Source organism: Taudactylus pleione, unplaced genomic scaffold (genome assembly GCF_031769625.1).
Source record: "Taudactylus pleione unplaced genomic scaffold, aTauple2 ptg000689l, whole genome shotgun sequence".
In the NCBI taxonomy this organism is placed as follows: Eukaryota; Metazoa; Chordata; class Amphibia; order Anura; family Myobatrachidae; genus Taudactylus; species Taudactylus pleione.
Genome location: NW_028285091.1, coordinates 1,676,132 through 1,696,401, shown reverse-complemented (window position 1 = coordinate 1,696,401; position 20,270 = coordinate 1,676,132). Strand labels below are relative to the sequence as shown.

At 45.5% G+C, this 20,270-nt stretch overlaps 2 protein-coding genes across 2 annotated transcripts in view; one reads left to right on the top strand and one right to left on the bottom strand.

The window, feature by feature from the left end:
- The window catches only part of LOC148477813 (uncharacterized), a 204,395-nt gene that overhangs the window by 139,552 nt on the left and 44,573 nt on the right, over positions 1–20,270 (top strand). The window lies entirely within an intron of this gene.
- On the bottom strand, positions 7,540–20,220 carry LOC148477815 (uncharacterized). The gene is made up of 5 exons (XM_088456200.1): positions 20,118–20,220; positions 19,430–19,614; positions 15,873–16,022; positions 15,472–15,595; positions 7,540–10,319 (listed from the first exon to the last, which is right to left on the bottom strand). The coding sequence occupies exons 2-5, from the start codon at positions 19,505–19,507 to the stop codon at positions 9,034–9,036; spliced, it is 1,638 nt and encodes a 545-aa protein (XP_088312326.1). The 5' UTR covers positions 19,508–19,614; positions 20,118–20,220; the 3' UTR covers positions 7,540–9,033.

Genomic DNA, 20,270 nt, shown 5'->3' with positions numbered 1-20,270 from the left:
CCATCACCCTGGTCGGTTGCTAAGCTGTGGGTGGTAACCCACAGCTTAGCTAGCGACCAGGAGGCCGCACTAAAAAAAAGTAGCGTCCGCCATCATTCAGAGAGAGCGATCGCTTCTTGCGACCTCCTCTGAATGAGGGCCTTTGTTTTATAACTAAACACAGTAAATATTTAACTGACTATTCTTTTGTCTATTGTTTTATTTTTTTTTTCTCGCTCCCATTTCTCTTTTTTAAGCTGTCATTATCTGGATATCCAAGTATTTTCCAGTCCCTGGAACTAAGGAGGAATGCACAGCTCTGTGGGAAATTGCTCAAGGTCAGTTTTAACAGTTATGTTTTAGTTTATATGTAAATAAAAATCTATTTATTCCAGCAGTGACCCATGGGCAGAGCCTTAACTAGACTTTTTGGTGCCTTGGGCCAGAAAGAGCATTGGCACCCCCTCCCTCCAGTTTTCAAATAGGGGCATAACCCGCGCACCTGAAAAAGAGACGTGGTCTCATAGGTAAGGGCCATGACAAACCTGATTTGTTCCATACGATGATGAAGGGATGCTGATCCCGTTGGACTACTGTTTTCCAGGTGCCACTGACAAATACAGTGTGAATCCAAAGGCTGCATTGATGATGCACAATAATTATGTAGTATACAGTAACTCACAAGCTCTAGATGTAGGAGAGTGTTGGTGAAGCTGCATCTCCAGGAGGATTTGTCTATCAGAATGGCCGTGCACCAGCCAGGAGCCGGCAGTGTAGATCACCGACTAAAGGTATAGAAAGAGTGCTACTAGTAGTGTGTATACTGGGTACACATACCTCCCAACTGTCCTGCATTCAGCGGGATAGTCCAGTTTTTTGGGGACTGTCCCGCTGTCCCACCCGCGGGCCACAGTGTCCCGCGGTGGGGGGGAAGTTGGGGTAAGCATACACAGCTGCTCTGCATAGCAGAGCAGCGTTTATGCAGAGCGAGAATAGATGCTGTGCGCATGTGCACAGCATCTATTCACAGTACGGGAGGACGCCCGGGTGCAGCCCAGCATCTCGGAGATGCTGGGCACGCCCCTTACTGATGTAAACAGGGCGTGCATATACGCCACACACCCTTTCGGGAGTGCGCACCTCCAGCGCGGAGATGTCCCGAATGCCATTCATTAAATGTTGGGAGGTATGGATACACAAGATCCTTCTGAGAACAGGCTTATTGGTTATGCCAAAATTTCCATAGCCCGCAGTTCCTTCACCTCTGCCCTCTCTTTCTATTGCTGCATCCCGTCACTCTGCCACTCTTGACGCTTCCATCACTGCAATATTTTCATCACCAGCCTCTTTCTCATCCTGGAAGCCAATTATACCCTTTGTCCATGTCCAAATCATTTCTCACCTTTATTACTGTAATCTACTGCTCGCAGGCCTGCCTATCTCCTACCTTGCCCCCCTTAGTCTATCCTTAAATGCGCTGCATGCCTCATTGTCCTCTAGCATTACTCGATCTCTGCTGCCCGTAGTTTATTTTATGCCCTATAGTAGTGTACTAGTTCATTGTATGCCCTATAGTAGTGCCCTAGTTGCTTTTATGTCCCATAATAGTGCCCTAGTTAATTTCATACCCCATAGTAGTCCCCTAGTTCATTATATGCCCCATAGTAGTGCCCTAGTTAATTTTATGTCCCCATAGTAGGCCTGTAGTTAATCTTATCTCATAGTAGTGCCCTAGAACATTTTATGCCCTATAGTAGTGCCCTAGTTCATTTTATGCCCCATAGTAGTCCCATAGCTAATTTTGCGCCATATAGTAGTGCCCTAGTCAATTTTATGCCCCATAGTAGTGTCCTAGTTCACATTATGCCACACCATAGTGCCCAGTTCATATTGGCAGACAACTATATGACCTGGATGCAGGAGAGCCGGCCTCCTAAGCCTCCAGGCCCCATAGCAATTGCACCCATTATAGCTACATCCATGTCTTCAACACCATACATCCCCAGCCTCATTCCCACTCACACTCGGTCTCATTCAGACCCGCTCGCGAGCGATGTACGCTCGCAAGCGGGTCAATGTTACCCAAATGCGCATGCGCACGACGGAGGCACTTCCGTCGTGCGCATGCGCGAGACCCGGCGAATGACGGGGAAGCCGACGCTCGGAGTCTCGCACCAAAGCGGGCGTGCTGTCGATGGTGAGTGACAGCTCGCCCCCTTTGGTGGGCGTGCCGGGGGGCGTTGCTGCCCAGAAAGGGCGTTCCCATGGGAACGCCTACCGTCTGGGTCCGGCCTCACTGACATCACTAGTGATGTCAGTGGGAGTGCTTTTGGCTCTGATAGAGCCAAAAGCACTCATGGGCTTGCGGCAGCGAGACCCTACCACAGCCCGATGTTCTTGACCATCGCGACCATCTTTTTGGCCACTCGCATATGCTGTGGGTGGTCACCCACAGCTATGCGAGCGGCCAGGAGGCCGCTCCAATTTTAGGTAGGAGGGCCCTGATTCAGAGCGAGCGCTCTGGTCAGAGCGTCCGGCTCTGAATCAGGCCCTCTGTCCTAACCGATTCCAATTACTGCTGCCCCACCTCCTCCCTGATCACCTCCCACCCCAGAATCCAGGATTTCTTTGTGCTGCTCCTACCCACATGCCTTCAGCTTCCAAACCTTGAGATGTGCCATCCAAATCTCTTTAGTCAAGCCTAACAAACATCCCTCCTCATAACTCTCCTTCTCTATAATTTATGTCCACATAACGCTCCTGTAGAATATAACCAGGGCCCTTGCTCTCTCTGTGTTGCTACGTAAGTAGGCAACCTATGGATTTTAATTATGTATAATTGGTAAAGCCGTGTCATTATATGTAACTGCTCTGTCTGAGGGCCTTTGTGCTTTGTAATGCTGCTATGTTCTACCACTGTGTACGACGCTGTGGAACCCTCGCAGTGCCTTATAAATATAAGATAATAATAAAATATTTGCGTACGATTGGCTCCAAGCATGTGCTGTGCAAAAATTGCACTCCCCAAATTGGCGTACGACAACTGTGTATCAGAGCCATAATGACTAGGGGGTAAATTTACTAAGAATCGAGAATGGTCAAATTATTTTTTTTTTAATCTCGATTTGCATCACCGAATCTCGGGTGATTTTCCCGTTTTTCATCTCGCAAATTTACGAAGAAGTGAGTTTACCTGAAAGTGAGTTGGCCGATGGTGAAGCAGATCGAGATATCTCCCCCGAGTTGCAAGTGAAGATGAGATTACTCCCCCGAGTTGCAAGTGAAGATGAGATTACTCACTGAGATTGCAGTGTTTTCTCTCTGCAAATCTCTCCCGAGCTAGCAGCCAGCACATATCAGTGAGATATGTGCTGGTTGCTTGTGTGTTAGACCTGTAAAAAAAAGGGTTACATTTCCTTAAAAAAAAAAAAAAAAAATTACATAGGGTCCGGGTCCCGGCATGCAGGGCATTAAGGGCTCGCTGGTACCTGTAGTTCACCTGTTAAGAAATGTGTAAAAAAAAAAAAAAAAACACAACACACACACACCGTATATAGTATAGATTTATTACAAACATCCATCTATCACACATACTTACCTTCTACCAGATGTTTCTGTCCTCTTCTCCAATGTAGAATCCGTGTGGAATGGCTTGCAAAAAAAGATGGTATACTCACCTCCATCCTGGCGCTGGTCTCCGTAGCATCCAGGGTCTTTGCAAAATAAAAAAACTACTTACCTGAACCAGAGCGGACATGTGTAAGTATATGCTGTTGCCTCCCATAAACAGTCCTGGTCTGTCCATGAATTTGCAAATAAATTCTCATTGCGAGCGTCATTGGTCATTTCACTTGACGCATGAGCAGTGCAATCAGACGCACGCCAGACCACCAATAATCTCTCAAACGCATAAACATCTGCGTCTGTCTCAATCAGGCCCAGAATTTTAGAAATTTAATAAATAACGATACTTTCATATCTCATTCTCCAATGTATTACTTACAGGCCCATTGGGGGAGGTCCTATGGATCTGTGTTATGTGGTCTACAAACAAGCCGGCCAGAGGCAGGCCAGTTTTTGGGGCGGGTTGGTCAATAGGATTGTGGCAGTTTAGTAAATCTGTGGTCTCTATTTGTTTAGTAGGGAAAAATCAGGACAGCGTTCTCAGGGCCTGATTCAGCAAGGAACGCAGTTGCTTATACGCACGCAATCGGCTGATTGTTGCGTACTGCGCATGTATCTCAGTGCGCGAACTAGACACTGCGACCGCAGAGGATACGCAGACCCATGGCAGAGTGATTGACAGGAAGTGCCGTTTGTGGGTTGTGGTCGGGCGAATGCAGGCGTGCCAGTGCGTTTCAACGGCGCTGTAGGGGCGTGCATAAATTAGTCACAGTGATGCCATACGCAGTCTGTGGTCTCATAGCAATTACTGAGTAAGGGCTGGGCATCAGTAACTGTCCGATGTTACCAATTGTTTCTGTATGTTGGCCAAGTATATGGATGTAAGGGAAGTGGGCGTTCTTATGTCAGGCTACGATCGCAAGGTGAATGCACACATTTACAAGTCAACGCTGATTTTTAGCAACTGCGTTGCTTTTGTATAAGCAGGATAGCGATCCATAGTGAATCAGACCCTCAGATCTAAAAGCAGATTGTCAGAGGGATTGCGGTGATCTTGGTCTCAGTAAATTGGTGGGATGCAATCCCACTGAAATTTCAAACCTGTTGCTTAGTAAATATACCCCCTACTCTGAGAGGATCACCCCAGCTCAATCACTTTACACCTATAGCGCAACCAAAGTACAGAGGATTATCTAGGATAGGGATGGGGAACCTCAGGCCCGGGGGCTGTATAAGGTCTGCGGAAATCATTTGATCTGGCCCTCTCAGCTTTTTTCTGCTAACCTCATCTGGCTAGCAGGGGGCCTAGAATGGTACCCTGCAGCCAGAATCTATGCAGCAGTGCCGCCTGGAGGGTTCTTAGGACGCTTCAGATGGTCACACTGCTGCCCTTACAGCTCCCTGGTGATTGTGGCCACACCCCCATGTGACATCACACAGAGGGGGCATGGCCTGCACCAGGCCCGTGAATAATGTTATGTATATGAAAATGGCCCTCGGAAGAAAAAAAAGGTTCCCCACCCCTGATCTAGGACAACCCTGTGAGAATTTTAGGAAAAAATAGAAGATATCATCCAAGTGAAATAAGGGGAATTTATTCTAAAGTGCTATACTGGTCAACCAAGGGTTATAGCTTTGTGTATACTGGCAAACCAGGGTTACTGATGTGTATATGGCACTTCTGCCCCCTTAGACATGAGAAGCAGTAAGCGGGAGGGGAGGTGCGGTCTTGTAGGGCCAGTAAGGGCACATTTCAATAAATGCAGCTCGCAGAGACCTGCAGAAGTACGAATATGGGCCTGGTAAGAGCTTAATCTTTCTAAACTCAAAAGAGCTACATTTCCGCTGGTGCATTGATATAAACTTTATCTCCTCTCATCAGATATTTTATTGTGTGTGAAAATACTTCCCACATCCTCGGCATGGGGGGTGGGCAATGGCATAGACTGGCAGGTAGCCAGATAAGAATTTAGTGTAGGGAGTCTACGTTGGTTAGATTAATATACTCTCTGTGCCAGTCAGTGTGGGCAAACCCTGTAGGTGATAAAGATTATTGACGGGGTACAGAAGTTGGCACGGGTGGGCTACATGCCACTTTGTTTTGATATCAGGGTGTGGAACGATCTTTAGATTACTTATTTATATGTGTTATTCTTTGTAAGCAATACCACTACCATTTTTACTTCTTCTAATCTCGGTCCTGGATGTTAGTAGAAGGACTAATTGCCTTTCCCATGTGTACATATGGCATCAGACCATAGCTAGAACTGTATGCTGGCAAAGAGCCCATAAAAATATCACCTGAAAATTTCTGCCAATTCCTGTGTCCAAAGCAGCATCTTGGATATAAAGGAAAACCGCACTGAATACAACAAACCAATTGGATAAGATCTAGGAGCAGATTTACTAAAAATGACAAGTAGTGGTGTTGCCAATATCAAAATCAATAAGATTTTAACTATAATTTCTCTATGGCAGACCAAATGTGGTCCTCAAGGCTCCCCAACAGTTCAGGTTTTAGCGCTTTCCATAGTTAAGCACAGGTGTTCATTAGTACCTCGGTAAATTTGATTTAACTCACCTGTGCTCAACCATGGATCTCTCTAAAACATGAACTGTTGGGGAGCCCGAGGACCGCTTTGGGAAACCTCTACTCTATGGTATTCTAGAAAATGATAGACAGAATCTGATTGGTTGATATGGGAAACACTACCACTTGTCTGTTTTAGAAGCTTTAGTGAATTACCTCCTGGTCTCTGTGTGATTTTCTTAAATCCTGTCAAGAGCTGGCCTGCCAAAATGGCCTTGGCTGTCACAACCTATGCAGCCAGGTCACCCTAAGGTGACAAATAAACCCCATGGTGTGTTACTAAAGAAGCCACATTTCAGATATCCCTTTTCTACAAATAGCCGCTTAGAAGTAGTCACTGAAGTGGCTGCACTGTCCTGAGCACCACCATAACTGGCCCTACTGATGACAACCTATGGTCCAATCTCGGAGCCAGAAGCCATTTTGTTCAGCACCTGGCCCCACCACTGCTACATGCAGCATTCATAATAGACTACTGTATGCTATTAATTGTACAGTCTCATGTCCTGAAAATGTGTTTCCGATAAACCGCAGCCGTTGCAAGTATGTGAAACTGAGCCTGGTCATTAATGGGTTAAATAATACCACAAGTACAGGTATCAATTTAAAATCATTGAGCCTGATGCAGAGATGGACGACGCAGTTCACAGTTTAGCTGCACTAAAATAAATAAAAGCACAAGGAGGTGTCTATAGTGAAAATATGGCCGCTACATGCTTTTGTGATTCGCTGCATTTGAAGACGCACCATCGGGACCATCGGCAGAAACATCGGTCATCTGAGTAACCGTCAGATAGCCGGTGTTTTCACGCTGCCAGGGTCAGTGAAGTTGCGTCAGAAGACGCGGACTCTGCCCTCGGCACACCCAGAAAATGAGGCAGACCATTCCCCCATTTTCATTGTCTAGTAATTCAATTGCCATCTTTGGAAGAGAAGAATGATTTTATGACCTTCCACAATATTCCAGAGAGAGTTATTAGATTATACAGGTTTAATTAATTGACTGTACAAACACAAACGTAGATGACAGTACAAGACACCTCGATAGACATATTAAATTCACGCAAAAGACCCACACAAGATTAGTGTAAACAAAACAACACAAATGTTCTTAAAATAAACTCTATATTATTTCTCCCTCATTCTTATGTAGAAAATGAGAATTGTACCGTAGGAAATATTACACAAAGTTATGAAAAAAATAACAATTACCTCAACCCAGCTACACTAGTCAGAAACAGGGAGAAAAAAAAAAAAACAACCAAGAATTCAGGAGACAAGCAGCATTTTTCACATTAGGGATTTGATGACATGTTAGATAACTCTGTACACATTTTTTTGTTAACAAACAGTTACCTAAAACATTATTATTTCTGACTAAAATATTTCCAACAGAGCTACAAAATGGCATCTCCTGTGCGGATCGCTTGGAGGTTTAGTTAAATTCGAGCATTTTCTTAATTATTTCCAGAGCAAGATTATGGGGACTATTTATCAAGTCCATTTTTCATAAAATTAAACACAAACTGCAGTTTCTGAATATTCCTATGTATCTCCGCTATGTACTAACAGCCTAATGCAGGACATTTCACATAACTCTCCTGCAGAAGGCTAATTAGCGCTGCATTCCCCATTATTATCATAGGGGACTATGTTCTCACCCCTATGTAGCACACTCTAAAAATCAAAGCATTTTGGAGATTGGCCCCATAGGTTTAAGCCGTCCTTAGATGGTGTAATCTGCTTTATGCCTATGGAGGCATATTTGGAGGAGAGCGATGTTATGATACGGCTCCAGGATCTGTCAAATTCCCAGGAGAAATCTTAATGGGCCGGATTCAATTACCTGCGATAATTTATTGACGGTTTTTCACCTAGAAATTCTAGAAAACTTTTCTCCCATTTTGAGAAATGGGGAAAAATGTGCAAAATCACTATTTTTTTGGTAAAAGTGTGGGGATTTCTTTCAGATCCCTTTGCACAGCCCCACTAATGATACTTTCGCCAAAAAAATTTCATAAGTTGCGTACTTTGACGAAAAACGATTTGTGACATGCGTTTAATGGTTTGGGTCTGGTATATCGGAGGGCCATAAGGATGCGTCTAGCATTTTAAACATCGCACCTGGCTGGCGCAAGTGATTTTTTTTAGCGGTTTAAGAAAATTACCTGCGCCAGCCACAAAAAAAATTAAATAAATTGACCAAAATTTCAGCCATTGTTTTTCGACAAAGTACGTAATTTAAGAAAAAAACTTAGCTAAAGAATCGTTACGTGTGCTGTCCAAAGGGTTCTGAAAGAAATCCCCACATATTTACCCCAAAATAGTGGGGATATTTTTGTAAGAAAAAAAAAAAAGTCTGTATCGACATGCACTGTTAATAATCACAACACTGCTGCCAGTATTAATATATAGAGGAGTAAGCAATTAGCCGTGGGGTTTACCCCACGACTAATTGCCAGCAACAATCCCTGCAGTGCGGGGAAAGGCTATTCAATTAAATAGCCTTTTTCCCATGCCGAGAAATCGGGATTCACAAACTGAAAACCACCGATTCCACGTAAACTGCGAGCAAACTAGATTTTGTGGGTTTTTTTACGCAGACTTTACTTTACTTTAATTGAATAGCCCCATATGCTTATATAAATTATTTTTGAGAACTCTGCGATGACTAAGCAGATTCGCATTGCTGATAAAACATTTTCCACATTAAGGGCAGGTGTATGGGTTTGCGTCTGTGTGACGTCTCTGATGACTAACAAGGTCCGACTTTTCCCTGTGTGTATACTCTGATGTGTAACACAATTTCTATTGATGTTAAAACATTTCCCACATTCAGCTCAAGAATATGGCTTCTCTTCTGCGTGAATCTTCCAATGTGAAACAAGGTAGGACTTTTGTGCAAAACATTTTCCACAGTCGGAGCACGAGTAGGGTTTTTCGTCGTCGTGAATTAGTTGATGCCCAATGAGATCGGACTTTTGGAAAAAACATTTCCTGCACTCAGAGCAGGAATATGGTTTCGCTCCACTGTGAGTTACCTGGTGTTTAATTAAGTTTGATTTACTGAGACAACGTTTCCCACACTCATCACACGAAAAGGGTTTATCCCCCGTGTGAATTCTCTGGTGTGTGGAAAGATAGGACCTTCGAGTAAAGTATTTGCCGCATTCAGAGCAAGAGTACGGCTTCTCCCCCGTGTGAGTCCTCTGGTGTGCAGAAAGATAGGACCTTTGAGTAAAGCATTTCCCACATTCAGAACAAGAATGTGGTTTATCTCCTAGGTGAAGTCTCTGATGCATATCAAGATGCGATTTTCTAGTAAACCGTTTCCCACAGTCAGCGCAAATATACGGTCTATCTCCGTTATGTATTCTCCGATGTCTAATAAGATCCGAGTTACCAGCAAAACTTTTCCCACATTCAATACAGGAATAGGGCTTCTCTCCTGTGTGACTCCGCTGGTGTACAATAAAATAGGCTTTATGCATAAAACATTTGCCACAGTCAGAGCAAGAAAATGGTTTCTCTCCAGTATGAATTCTCTGATGGAGAACAAGACTTGACCTAGAGACAAAATATTTACCGCAGTCGGGGCATAAATAGGGTTTTTCTCCTGTGTGACTTCTCTGATGTACAACTAGATTTGCCTTTTTGTTGAAACCTTTCCCACAATCAGGACAACAAAATGGCTGGTCTCCGGTATGACTTTTCTGATGCACAACTAGATACGACTTTTTGCGGAAACGTTTTCCACAGTCCGCGCAATAATAGGATTTCTCAGCTGCGTGGATTTTCTGGTGTAGAGCAAGTCTGGACTTACTGATAAAACATTTCTGGCATTCAGAACAACAGAAGGATGTTTCAGCTACTGCCTTCTCCTGGTTGTATTTTCCATTCTCGCGATCAGATGTACATTGTGTAAGCTGTGTGAGTGCAGAAATGTCAGTGCCCGCGGGACTTTCTTTACCACATGAGACGGATTCCTCCTTAATATTAGATGTATACGGTGCAGGAGCTGTGTGTGTATAATAGTCAGTGTGAGGGGGGTTTCCTTCTTCCAATGAGACAGTTTCCTCACTGATAGGAGCACATGGATATTCAGTTGTAGTATCTTTAGCTAAATCTGTAGGAGAAAAAAGCATATTATGGTCACATTTATGTTATTTTAAATCACTATTTGTGTGGCGTTTGTATGTTCTCCCTGTAATTGTACAGACTTATTCCAGGTGCTCTGGTTTCCTCTTGCAGTATAAAAATATTCTAATAAGTTATTAGGCACTTATGCCATCAGCTGAGGCTACAATGTTAGATCACTTATAGAACTTTTTTTTTTATTTTTATCATCAGTGTTATTTTTCTGCCGTGTCTCTGAGTTTTTTTTATGGGGTCCCCACAAACTAGTCCATGTCACTTGGATGCCCAATGTTTTTTTGCAACCGCTATGTATTGCCTTCACTTGAGTCTTTCCTTACCTATATGCTGGTTTTTCTAAAGAAATTGAGCCTCCCTAGGTAGACAGTGAGTGGCTCTGTATCTGTGGGACTTCTGTGCAGGGGCTTGGTGGAGGTGGAAATAGTTTATCCTACCATAAGAAGTGACGGAACTCAGTTCCACCCCGTTCCTGCCCACTTTAACCCCTGGGATTAATGATTTAATTTCTACATAGCATACAAATTTTAGAAACTGTGTTGTTCCCCATTGAGGATGGTCAGCTCAACCTTTAGGGTCAGACAAGACATTAAATGAGAGGCCTACACTGGCACTAGATGGTCAGTGGGCTCCTAAAGCTGGGTACACCATAGACGATGTGTAGCCAGCACGACATAGTTTGCGACGGGACCCAGTGGGGGTGCCGGTATCGGCAAGTGCATATACACTTGCTGATGCCAGCAGCGACGGCTGGGGGGTAGCAGGGGTCATGCTGCATTCGACAGCATGGCATCGCTAGCAACATCCTCAGATCTGTCTGTGTGTACAAAAGAGCTGAGGAATGGATGCAACGGACGACCCATGGGAGCGCGCATCCACCTCGTGATAGTGGGTACACACTGGACGATTTGTCGTTCAAATGCGTCGGAATTGGCAAATCGATCAAGATATCGTTTAGTGTGGACCCAGCTTAAGAAGATAGCTGGTAGTATCTTATATGGTGTGTAGAGCCACATTCCATAAGAATGCCCATTGTAAGATTATTATACCAGCCTGGGTTACTGACAATAATGTACCGCTTGCTACATACATAGTGCGCATGTGTTAATGTGCCCATACACTGTGCGATAAAGCGGCCGATCTGACGGATTGGTACGATAATCGATGTTCTATCGTACCTTGAATGGGCATGATATCGGACAGAGCGCGCACCCGTGGGGTTGTACATCGCATCCCCAGATCTTATTGCAGGTTAGGTTGATCTGGGGATGTGATGCACGATCCCACGCAGCGCCATGTGGGTGGGGGAGGGGGGGTGCCGGCATTTCGGGCGGTCAGCCACTCGATCGCTCCGTGAGTGGGGACCGCCCGATACGTCAGATCCCCCATCACGTCGCACGGTGCATATCGCACCGTGTATGAACGGCTTTAGAGATAAGAATGGCATGTTATGTTGTACAAACCAAGTGACTGGTACCTAGTATGTAAATAATATGGGGTTAACTTCCAGCAGCCAACACCCAGATTCTAGTATATATGCAGGATCCAGACAATAGCCCTCAGCCTCGCGTCAGGACCAAAGGACTGCAGTATTTGTGCCTAATTGTATATAGATCGATCCAGTCACTGGAAGACGGAGGGTCTCACTGGAGAATTACATATTATGTTAAAAAGATTATTAACCTGTGTTTGGCTACATATACAAAGGTTGAGTATATACAGTACTGTGCAAATATTTTAGGCAGATGTGGAAAAAATGCTGCAAAGTAAGAATGCTTTCCAAATTAGAAGTGTTAATAGTGAATGAACAGAAGAGAAATCTAAATCAAATCAATAATTGGTGTGACCACCCTTTGCCTTCAAAACAGTATCAATTCTTCTAGGTACACTTGTAGAAAGTGAGGGATTTTGTAGGATTATAGTCAGGTGTATGATTAACCAATCATACCAAATAGGTGATAATGATCATCAATGTCATATGTACAGTAGGTTGAAACACAGTCATTAACTGAAACAGAAACAGCTGTGTAGGAGGCTTAAAACTGGGTGAGGAACAGCCAAACTCTGCTACAAAGGTGAGGTTGTAAAAGACAGTTTCATGTCACAGGTCATACACCATGGCAAGACTGAAATCTTTGCCTGGGAGAGACCTTGCTGATGCAGTATCACTACCTTGTATCTGGTTGCTGTGCTCAAAGCAGACTGGGGTTTTAAGATGTGTTGTCCGAGCTCTTTTGAAGAAGCACAAAGAAACGGGCAACCTTGAGGAACGTAGACGCGGTGGTTGGCCAAGGAATCTTAGTGCATCAGATGAAAGACACATAATGCTTACTTCCTTTCAAAATCAGAAGATGTCCAGCAGTGCCATGAGCTCAGAACTGGCAGAAACCAGTGGAACCAAGGTACACTCACCTACTGTTCGGAGAAGTCTGGCCAGAAGTGGAGTTCATGGAAGAATTGTGACCAAAAAGCCATACCTTCGATGTGGAAACAAGGCCAAGCGACTCAACTATGCACGAAAACATAGGAACTGGGGTGCACAAAAATGGCAGCAGGTGCTCTGGACTGATGAGACAAAATTTTAAATATTTGGCTGGAACAGACGGCAGTTTGTTTGCTGAAGGGCTGGAAAGCGGTACAATAATGAGTGTCTGCAGGCAACAGTGAAGCATGATGGAGGTTCCTTGTAAGTTTGGGGCTGCATTTCAGCAAATGGAGTTGGGGATTTGGTCAGGATCAATCCATCATGTAATACCATCAGGGAAACGTCTGATTGGCTCCAAATGTACTCTACAGCAGGACAACAACTCCAAACATACAGCCAATATCATTAAGAACTATCTTAAGCATAAAGAAGAACAAGGAGTCCTGGAAGTGATGATATGGCCCCCACAGAGCCCTGAGCTCAACACCATCGAGCCTGTCTGGGATTTCAAGAAGAGACAGAAGGATGTGAGCAAGCCTACATCTACAGAAGACCTGTGGTTAGTTCTCCAAGATGTTTGGAACAACCTCCCTGCCGAGTTCCTTCAAAAACTGTGTGTAAGTGTACCTAGAAGAATTGATGCTGTATTGAAGGCAAAAGGTGGTCACACCAAATATTGATTTGATTTAGATTTCTCTTCTGTTCATTCACTTTGCATTTAGTTAAATGATAAAAATACACTATTGACACTTCTATTTTTGAAAGTACTCTTCTGGGTCTCTTTATGGGTCCCATCATAATTTATGCTTTAGAGCTCTCCTCATGCCACCACACTTCCCCACATACCCCTAGAATGCCCATCTGATACCCCCAATAGCATCAGTTTTGTACACAGAGGTCAGACTGCAGTACCCATTGACGATAATGGGGACTTCCTTCTCCAGGAGATTTTGTGAAATCTTCTGCATTAGACTAATCTTACATAGCGGTGATACACTGTTCCGTGTTTTTTTCTTGTGTGAGCTGGATGGGGGCGGCTGCGCTGATGCTGCAGGTCCTTATGGCTCCTCGTCTTCTTGATGTGTGGGAAGCGGAGTTAGGAACAGGATTAGGAGGTGGGGTGCCAGGAACAGGAGTAGGAAGTGGGGAGCCGGGAACAGGAGTAGGAGGTGGGGAGCCGGGGACAGGAGTAGGAGGTGGGGAGCCGGGGACAGGAGTAGGAGGTGGGGAGCCGGGGACAGGAGTAGGAGGTGGGGAGCCGGGGACAGGAGTAGGAGGTGGGGAGCCGGGGACAGGAGTAGGAGGTGGGGAGCCGGGGACAGGAGTAGGAGGTGGGGAGCCAGGGACAGGAGTAGGAGGTGGGGAGCCGGGGACAGGATTAGGAGGTGGGGAGAAGGGAACAGGAGTAGGAGGTGGGGAGAAGGGAACAGGAGTAGGAGGTGGGGAGAAGGGAACAGGAGTAGGAGGTGGAGTGCAGGGAACAGGATTAGGAGGTGGAGTGCAGGAAACAGGAGTAGGAGGGGGGTGCAGGGTACAGGAGTAGGAGGTGGGGAGAAGGAAACAGGATTAGGAGGTGGGGTGCAGGGTACAGGAGTAGGAGGTGGGGTGCAGGGTACAGGAAGAATCAGAGTATAGGTGGAGGGGAGCTGGGGACAGGAGGTGTAAGCATGGACAGGAGAAGGGGCTGGGTGCCACTGGGTATTAGATGTGGAGATGAGGCAGGGATTAGAGACAGAAAGCCAGGGACTATTGGGGCCAGACGCGCTACAGTACTCTCCATCCTCACAGCGCTATACAGTCACTCTGCAACTCCGCCACCGCTGCGCATTATAACTTAACCCCCACCGCACCAGCCTCTGCTTTCCCCCCCAAGCCGCAGTGTCTTCTTGCCTGGTCCGCGGCGCCTTCTGTATGCCGGATGCAGTCTTCATACTGGGGGGGGCAAGCTGCAGTCTACACGCCGAGGCAGTCCACACCAGTGCTCACATATTAGCTGCTGCTGGCTCCACCCCTTGCTATAGTCCTCCCTGCCGCTGGGCCAGGGTAGACAACAATCATCTACCCAGGAGCCAGGGAATTGGCCAGCAGCAGAACGCAACCCCGGGGACCCTCCCATTTTGAAAAAGTGAGTCCCAGGTCCTCAATTGTGGGTAATATACGCAGGGGCGCCGAGAGGGGGGGGGGAGTGGGTACAGATTACCCAGGCCCGGGCTTCCTGAGGGGCCCAGGTCCGCCACAGCAGTCTCCTATGCCTGTGGGGGGGAGCAATCACCCTGATCGCGCCCCCCTGGCTTTGAGCCGGGCTGAGGGGGCTCAGAGCGCCCCCCCCTCACCAGCGCACGCGCTGCAAAACTGTTTTTTTGGGGGGTGGGGGGGAAGGGGGTGTGGCCACGCCGCCCACGATTAGGCCACACCCCATTACCCGGGCCTGCCACAGCTCTTGGCGGGCCTGAATATACGCACTATAACATGTATTTGCGATCACTGGAGTGTTATCAATTGTGTGATGAATTATGGGAGTATTAATAGACATTAAGTAGCAATTAACTGTACTGTGCACTATACCCCTATTCTATTGTTTTGTATTTGATTCCTGCTCGGTACATGGTAGTGTCTCTCGTTTAATCTGATATACATTCAGCAAAACTTATGGCAGTGATTACAGTATTCTACCTGTGTACACTGACTAAATTTCACTTACCCGATGATGGCAGAGTCCGGCGATCCTCCGTCATGACATCCTTGTACAGATCCTTGTGTTCCTCTATATACTCCCACTCCTCCATGGAGAGATAGACAGTGACATCCTGACACCTTATAGGAACCTGACACACACAATGATACAGTCATCACCCAGACACATCCCCTGGTGTTACTGTATAATGTCCCATTCCCAGCAGTCACCTCTCCAGTCATCACCCAGACACATCCCCTGGTGTTACTGTATAATGTCCCATTCCCAGCAGTCACCTCTCCAGTCATCACCCAGACACAGCCCCTGGTGTTACTGTATAATGTCCCATTCCCAGCAGTCACCTCTCCAGTTATCACCCAGACACATCCCCTGGTGTTACTGTATAATGTCCCAGTCCCAGCAGTCACCTCTCCAGTCAGCAACTGAATGATCTTGTTGGTGAGGTCCAGGATCTTCTGCTTATTGTCCCTCTCATGCATCAGTGAGAGAGGTGGAGGCACCCTGATGGGGCTCTGGATCCAGCTCCATCCTCCCGACACAAGATGATGTATGTAATCCTGTGTCATGAAAAGGATGAAAAGACAACCATAAAGAGCTACAAAAAAATGTTCCTACAGCAAATAAGAAAGAGGACAACCAATCTTCAAAAAGTTACATCATTGGGAAGATTTTGCTTTGATAGAATGCGCTACATTTAACGGTACAATTTGAGGGTGAAGGGTGAATTTACAGAACAATGGCTTACATGTCCTACACTCTCGGAGACCAGCCAAGCATCTCCACCCAAAGACCCACCCATCTGACCACAATGCTGTAGCCTTCCTACCTGAATGATGGTCAGGACAGAGGACTCAATCAGACTTGGATTCTTGAGTACACACTAGATCAGGGATGGGGAACCTCAGGCCCTGGAGCCGTATAAGGACCCCGGAGTAATTTGGTCTGGCCCTCTGAGCTTTTTTCTGCTAGCCTCATCTGGCTAGCAGGGTCCTTAGAATGGCACACTGCAGCCAGAATCTATGCAGCAGTGCCACCTGGAGCATCCTTAGGATGCTTCAGACAGTCATACCACTGCCCTTACAGCTCTCCGGAGCATCCTGAGGATGTTCCGGGCATTGCTGTAATCACCGGCAATTGTGGCCTCGCCCCCATGTGATGTCACATGGTGGGGACGTAGCCTGCACCAGGCTCGCAAATAATGTTCTATATATCAAAATGGCCCTCAGCAGAAAAAAGGTTCCCCACCCCTGCACTAGATGATAAAGTCGACGATTTAACGATTTTAGACGCATTGGTACGACAAATTGTCTAGAGTGCACACGCTATTGCACGCACCCGTCTGTTGTCAGCGACGTTGTGTGATTGGCCGTACTGCACGGCCAATCACACAATATCGCATGCGGTGCAGTGCATATTAATGAACGACAAAACGAGTGATCGTTCCATTTTTCATTAAATCTTCAAGTATGTACCGGCAATGTTGCATGGACCGTCGGCAAGGTTGCCGGGTCGTTTAATGTACACCCAGCTAGTGTCTGGATTTATTGGACTGGCTAGAACCAAATTACGTTACCATTGAAGACTTATGATCATTATCTTCCTATGACATTCTCCAACAACAGTACACTAAACTCGATGAAAAACCCATAGAGTGGATTCCTAATTGACAAGACTACTGCCTGCAGAGGAACGGTGCTAGGAATTCTGGGCCTGATTCAGAGGTGAATGGCTAATGCATTCGCGACTGCGACATTGTACACAGAGGTACTGAGAAGTTATGCTAATGCCGCAGCCGCTGTACTGTGTGCAAAGACGCCTGCCGGCTGCGCCTTTGATCCGCCACTTGCGTACAAAAATGTACCACTGTTCGCTCATAGGATTTCTGCACAACCCTTATTGCTGTTCAGAATGTCTGTCAGAAGTAAGCTACCGGGGCCAGTGAAGCTGCATACAAAGATGCAGCCAATGGCTGCGGCACCAACAAAAACGGTCATGACACGTCCGCGTTTGACTAGGCACCCCATTACCTCCCATAATCGTACACTATCAATCACTCTTTTCTAAATACTCACTATGGTCACCATCAGTCAACCATTGACTCGACTCAGACGCACGTTCGGTACAAAAGCCATCAGCCCACTGTGCAAACATTTCTATTGCGTCTACCTCTGAAGCAGGCCCCCACACTGTGTCGGAAGGAAGGGATTCGACATTTAAATGAAAGAATTGGGTTGGGAGCCATAGGCCCATTTAGCATGGCTTCAATTCATGATAGAAGGAATCTATAGCTTGATGAACAACACTGGATGATGGCGTCTGCTTTATTTCAACATGTTTTTCTCATGCGTATCTCTTAGCAAAATCAACGAGAGTTCAAAACCCAAACGATGATATTCGGAAAGGATTTGGCAAATCTACCAGCCTACATGATAAATTAGTCACAAACTGGATTCAAACTTGGACACGGCTGAGGAGATGTCCTCAGACATTTGTTATGTGCTGTAAAGCACAGTATATTTACATTTAGGTGATTGCAGGTCTGAAGCTGAAGGAGAAAATTAATGACAACTCCCCTGGTCTGTGGTTCACCACCTTTTTCATGGTGTGACGTCTATTAGAAGCGTAATTTGAAGGGAAAAACGTGACAAGGCAGTATTTATGTCCCATTTACCAATACTCTGCCCCATCATGATTATTGTACCATCAGAATAGCCCCAGGGTACAATATAATGAGGGCAATGACAGTAAAATAGTTCTAATTTAAGCCTAGCCAACTCGCCAAGGGATTTATCAAATCTTCTAAAAAGGACAAGTGAAGGTGCTACTCATAGTATAGTAACTAAGGAGATTTTAGCTGTCATTTTATACAATATACTAGATCAGTGGTCTTCAACTTTAGTCAAGTACCACCAACAGGTCATGTTTTGTGGATCTCTTTAATCATGCACAGGTGAGTTTCTTGCTGGGTCAGTAATTATCCCACCTGCTTCCACACAATTCTCCAAACGTGACCTGCTGGGAAATCTTGAGTTGAGAACCGCTGCACTAGATAAATGATACCTGGAATCCGATTGGTTGATAAGGGGAACGATCTAAATATATGCCGATAGTTTAGTCCTAACCCTCCCCTCCTGCAACCTAACCAAACCCTCCACCTAGGGTCTAACACTTACCGTCAGAATGCAGATGGTCGGGATTCCGACGTGGGTATTTTAAGCGCCGGCATCTCGACCGTCGGGATGCCAACTACATCTTGTTTAATTAGCTTGTGACAAAAATAGAACCCAAGTGTGTGTGCGCGTGTCCATGTGGTAGGGAATATAGACTGTAAGCTCCACTGGGGCAGGGACAGATGTGAATGGCCAAATGCTCTCTGTAAAGCACTGCAGAATATATATGCGCCATATAAATAACTGGTAATAAAGAATTAATAAATGTAATAGTTACTGCATAAAGCGGAAATGTTCTAATACACGCAGTAATCTAGAATACCATCGGAGCTTTCAATAACTGTTCAGATTGTCCTACACACCTTAACAGTCTATATAAAAGAAGAAAACATGTCCACAGCTCAATTCTACAGATCAATGTTTTATTGAGCGAGGACAGAGTGGTGTTACTGGTCATTGATCTCATCAGAGAAATGGTTTATTATGATACGGATTCCCAGAATCCATCATCCCCCCAGTCCTGCCCCTGGTTTATTAGATAGCAGTGATTTCAGTGTGAACTCCCAGAATCCCTCACTTCCTCAGTCAGACCAATGTTTTATTACCAGAGACAAATTAAATATCATGGCGAAACATCCAGAACCCCTCACTTCACCAGCCAGACCAATAGTTTATTACCAGAGACAAATGAAATATCACAGTGAGATCTAGAACCCCTCACTTCCCCAGCCAGACCAATGGTTTATTACCAGAGACAAATGAAATATCACGGTGAGACATCATGAACACCTCACCTCCCCAGTCAGCAGTTGGAGTATACCCAGGGTGAGATTTAATATCCTCTCCATCACATCGTTCTTGCCCTTGTCCATTTTCAGTGGCTAAGACCGGTTGTCTCTACAGTACATATTCCGGCATGGGTGTCTGTGACCTTCTCATGGGCTTGTTCCTCACAGCTGGGTCATTTACAGACAGATACCTAATAACGAGAATAAGCACCACATTAATTACACCTCCAATGTATTCCACTACAAGTATGAAATGCTGAACGGCTTGTAAACCTCCCTCATGACACTCTAATAATGGTATATAATAAATACTAATATATATATATATATATATATATATATACATACATATATACACATACATACACACACCCACTATAGAGTAGTATATTCAACAACCGGCCCCCTTTGCTGAAACTACACATCCCAGCATGCCCTGCCACTGTTATACTGTTGGTGCATGCTAAAACTGTGGCAGGGCATGATGGGAAGTGTAGTTCCACAGCAGCTGGTGCAACGTATGTTGAATAATCCTGGTATATAACATAGTATATATAATCTTCTGGGAGACAGGATAATACGGCAGCCACATCGGGACATAGAAGTCAAAAATGGCGTCTAATAGGGACTCAAAATATGCGCAGGATATAGATCTGCTGCTACTTCAGCCGCATAATATCCTGAAGATACTTACTGTACTATAGTAACTGCAGGGAGCCAAGTAACACTATTATACTCCTCCAGCTCTTCCTACTCCCATCATGCCGCAGCTGGCCTCAATCTCCGCACTGCGCATGCCCTGCACACGGAGGGAAGGGGAAAGGCGCTATACGTCACCCTAAGAAGG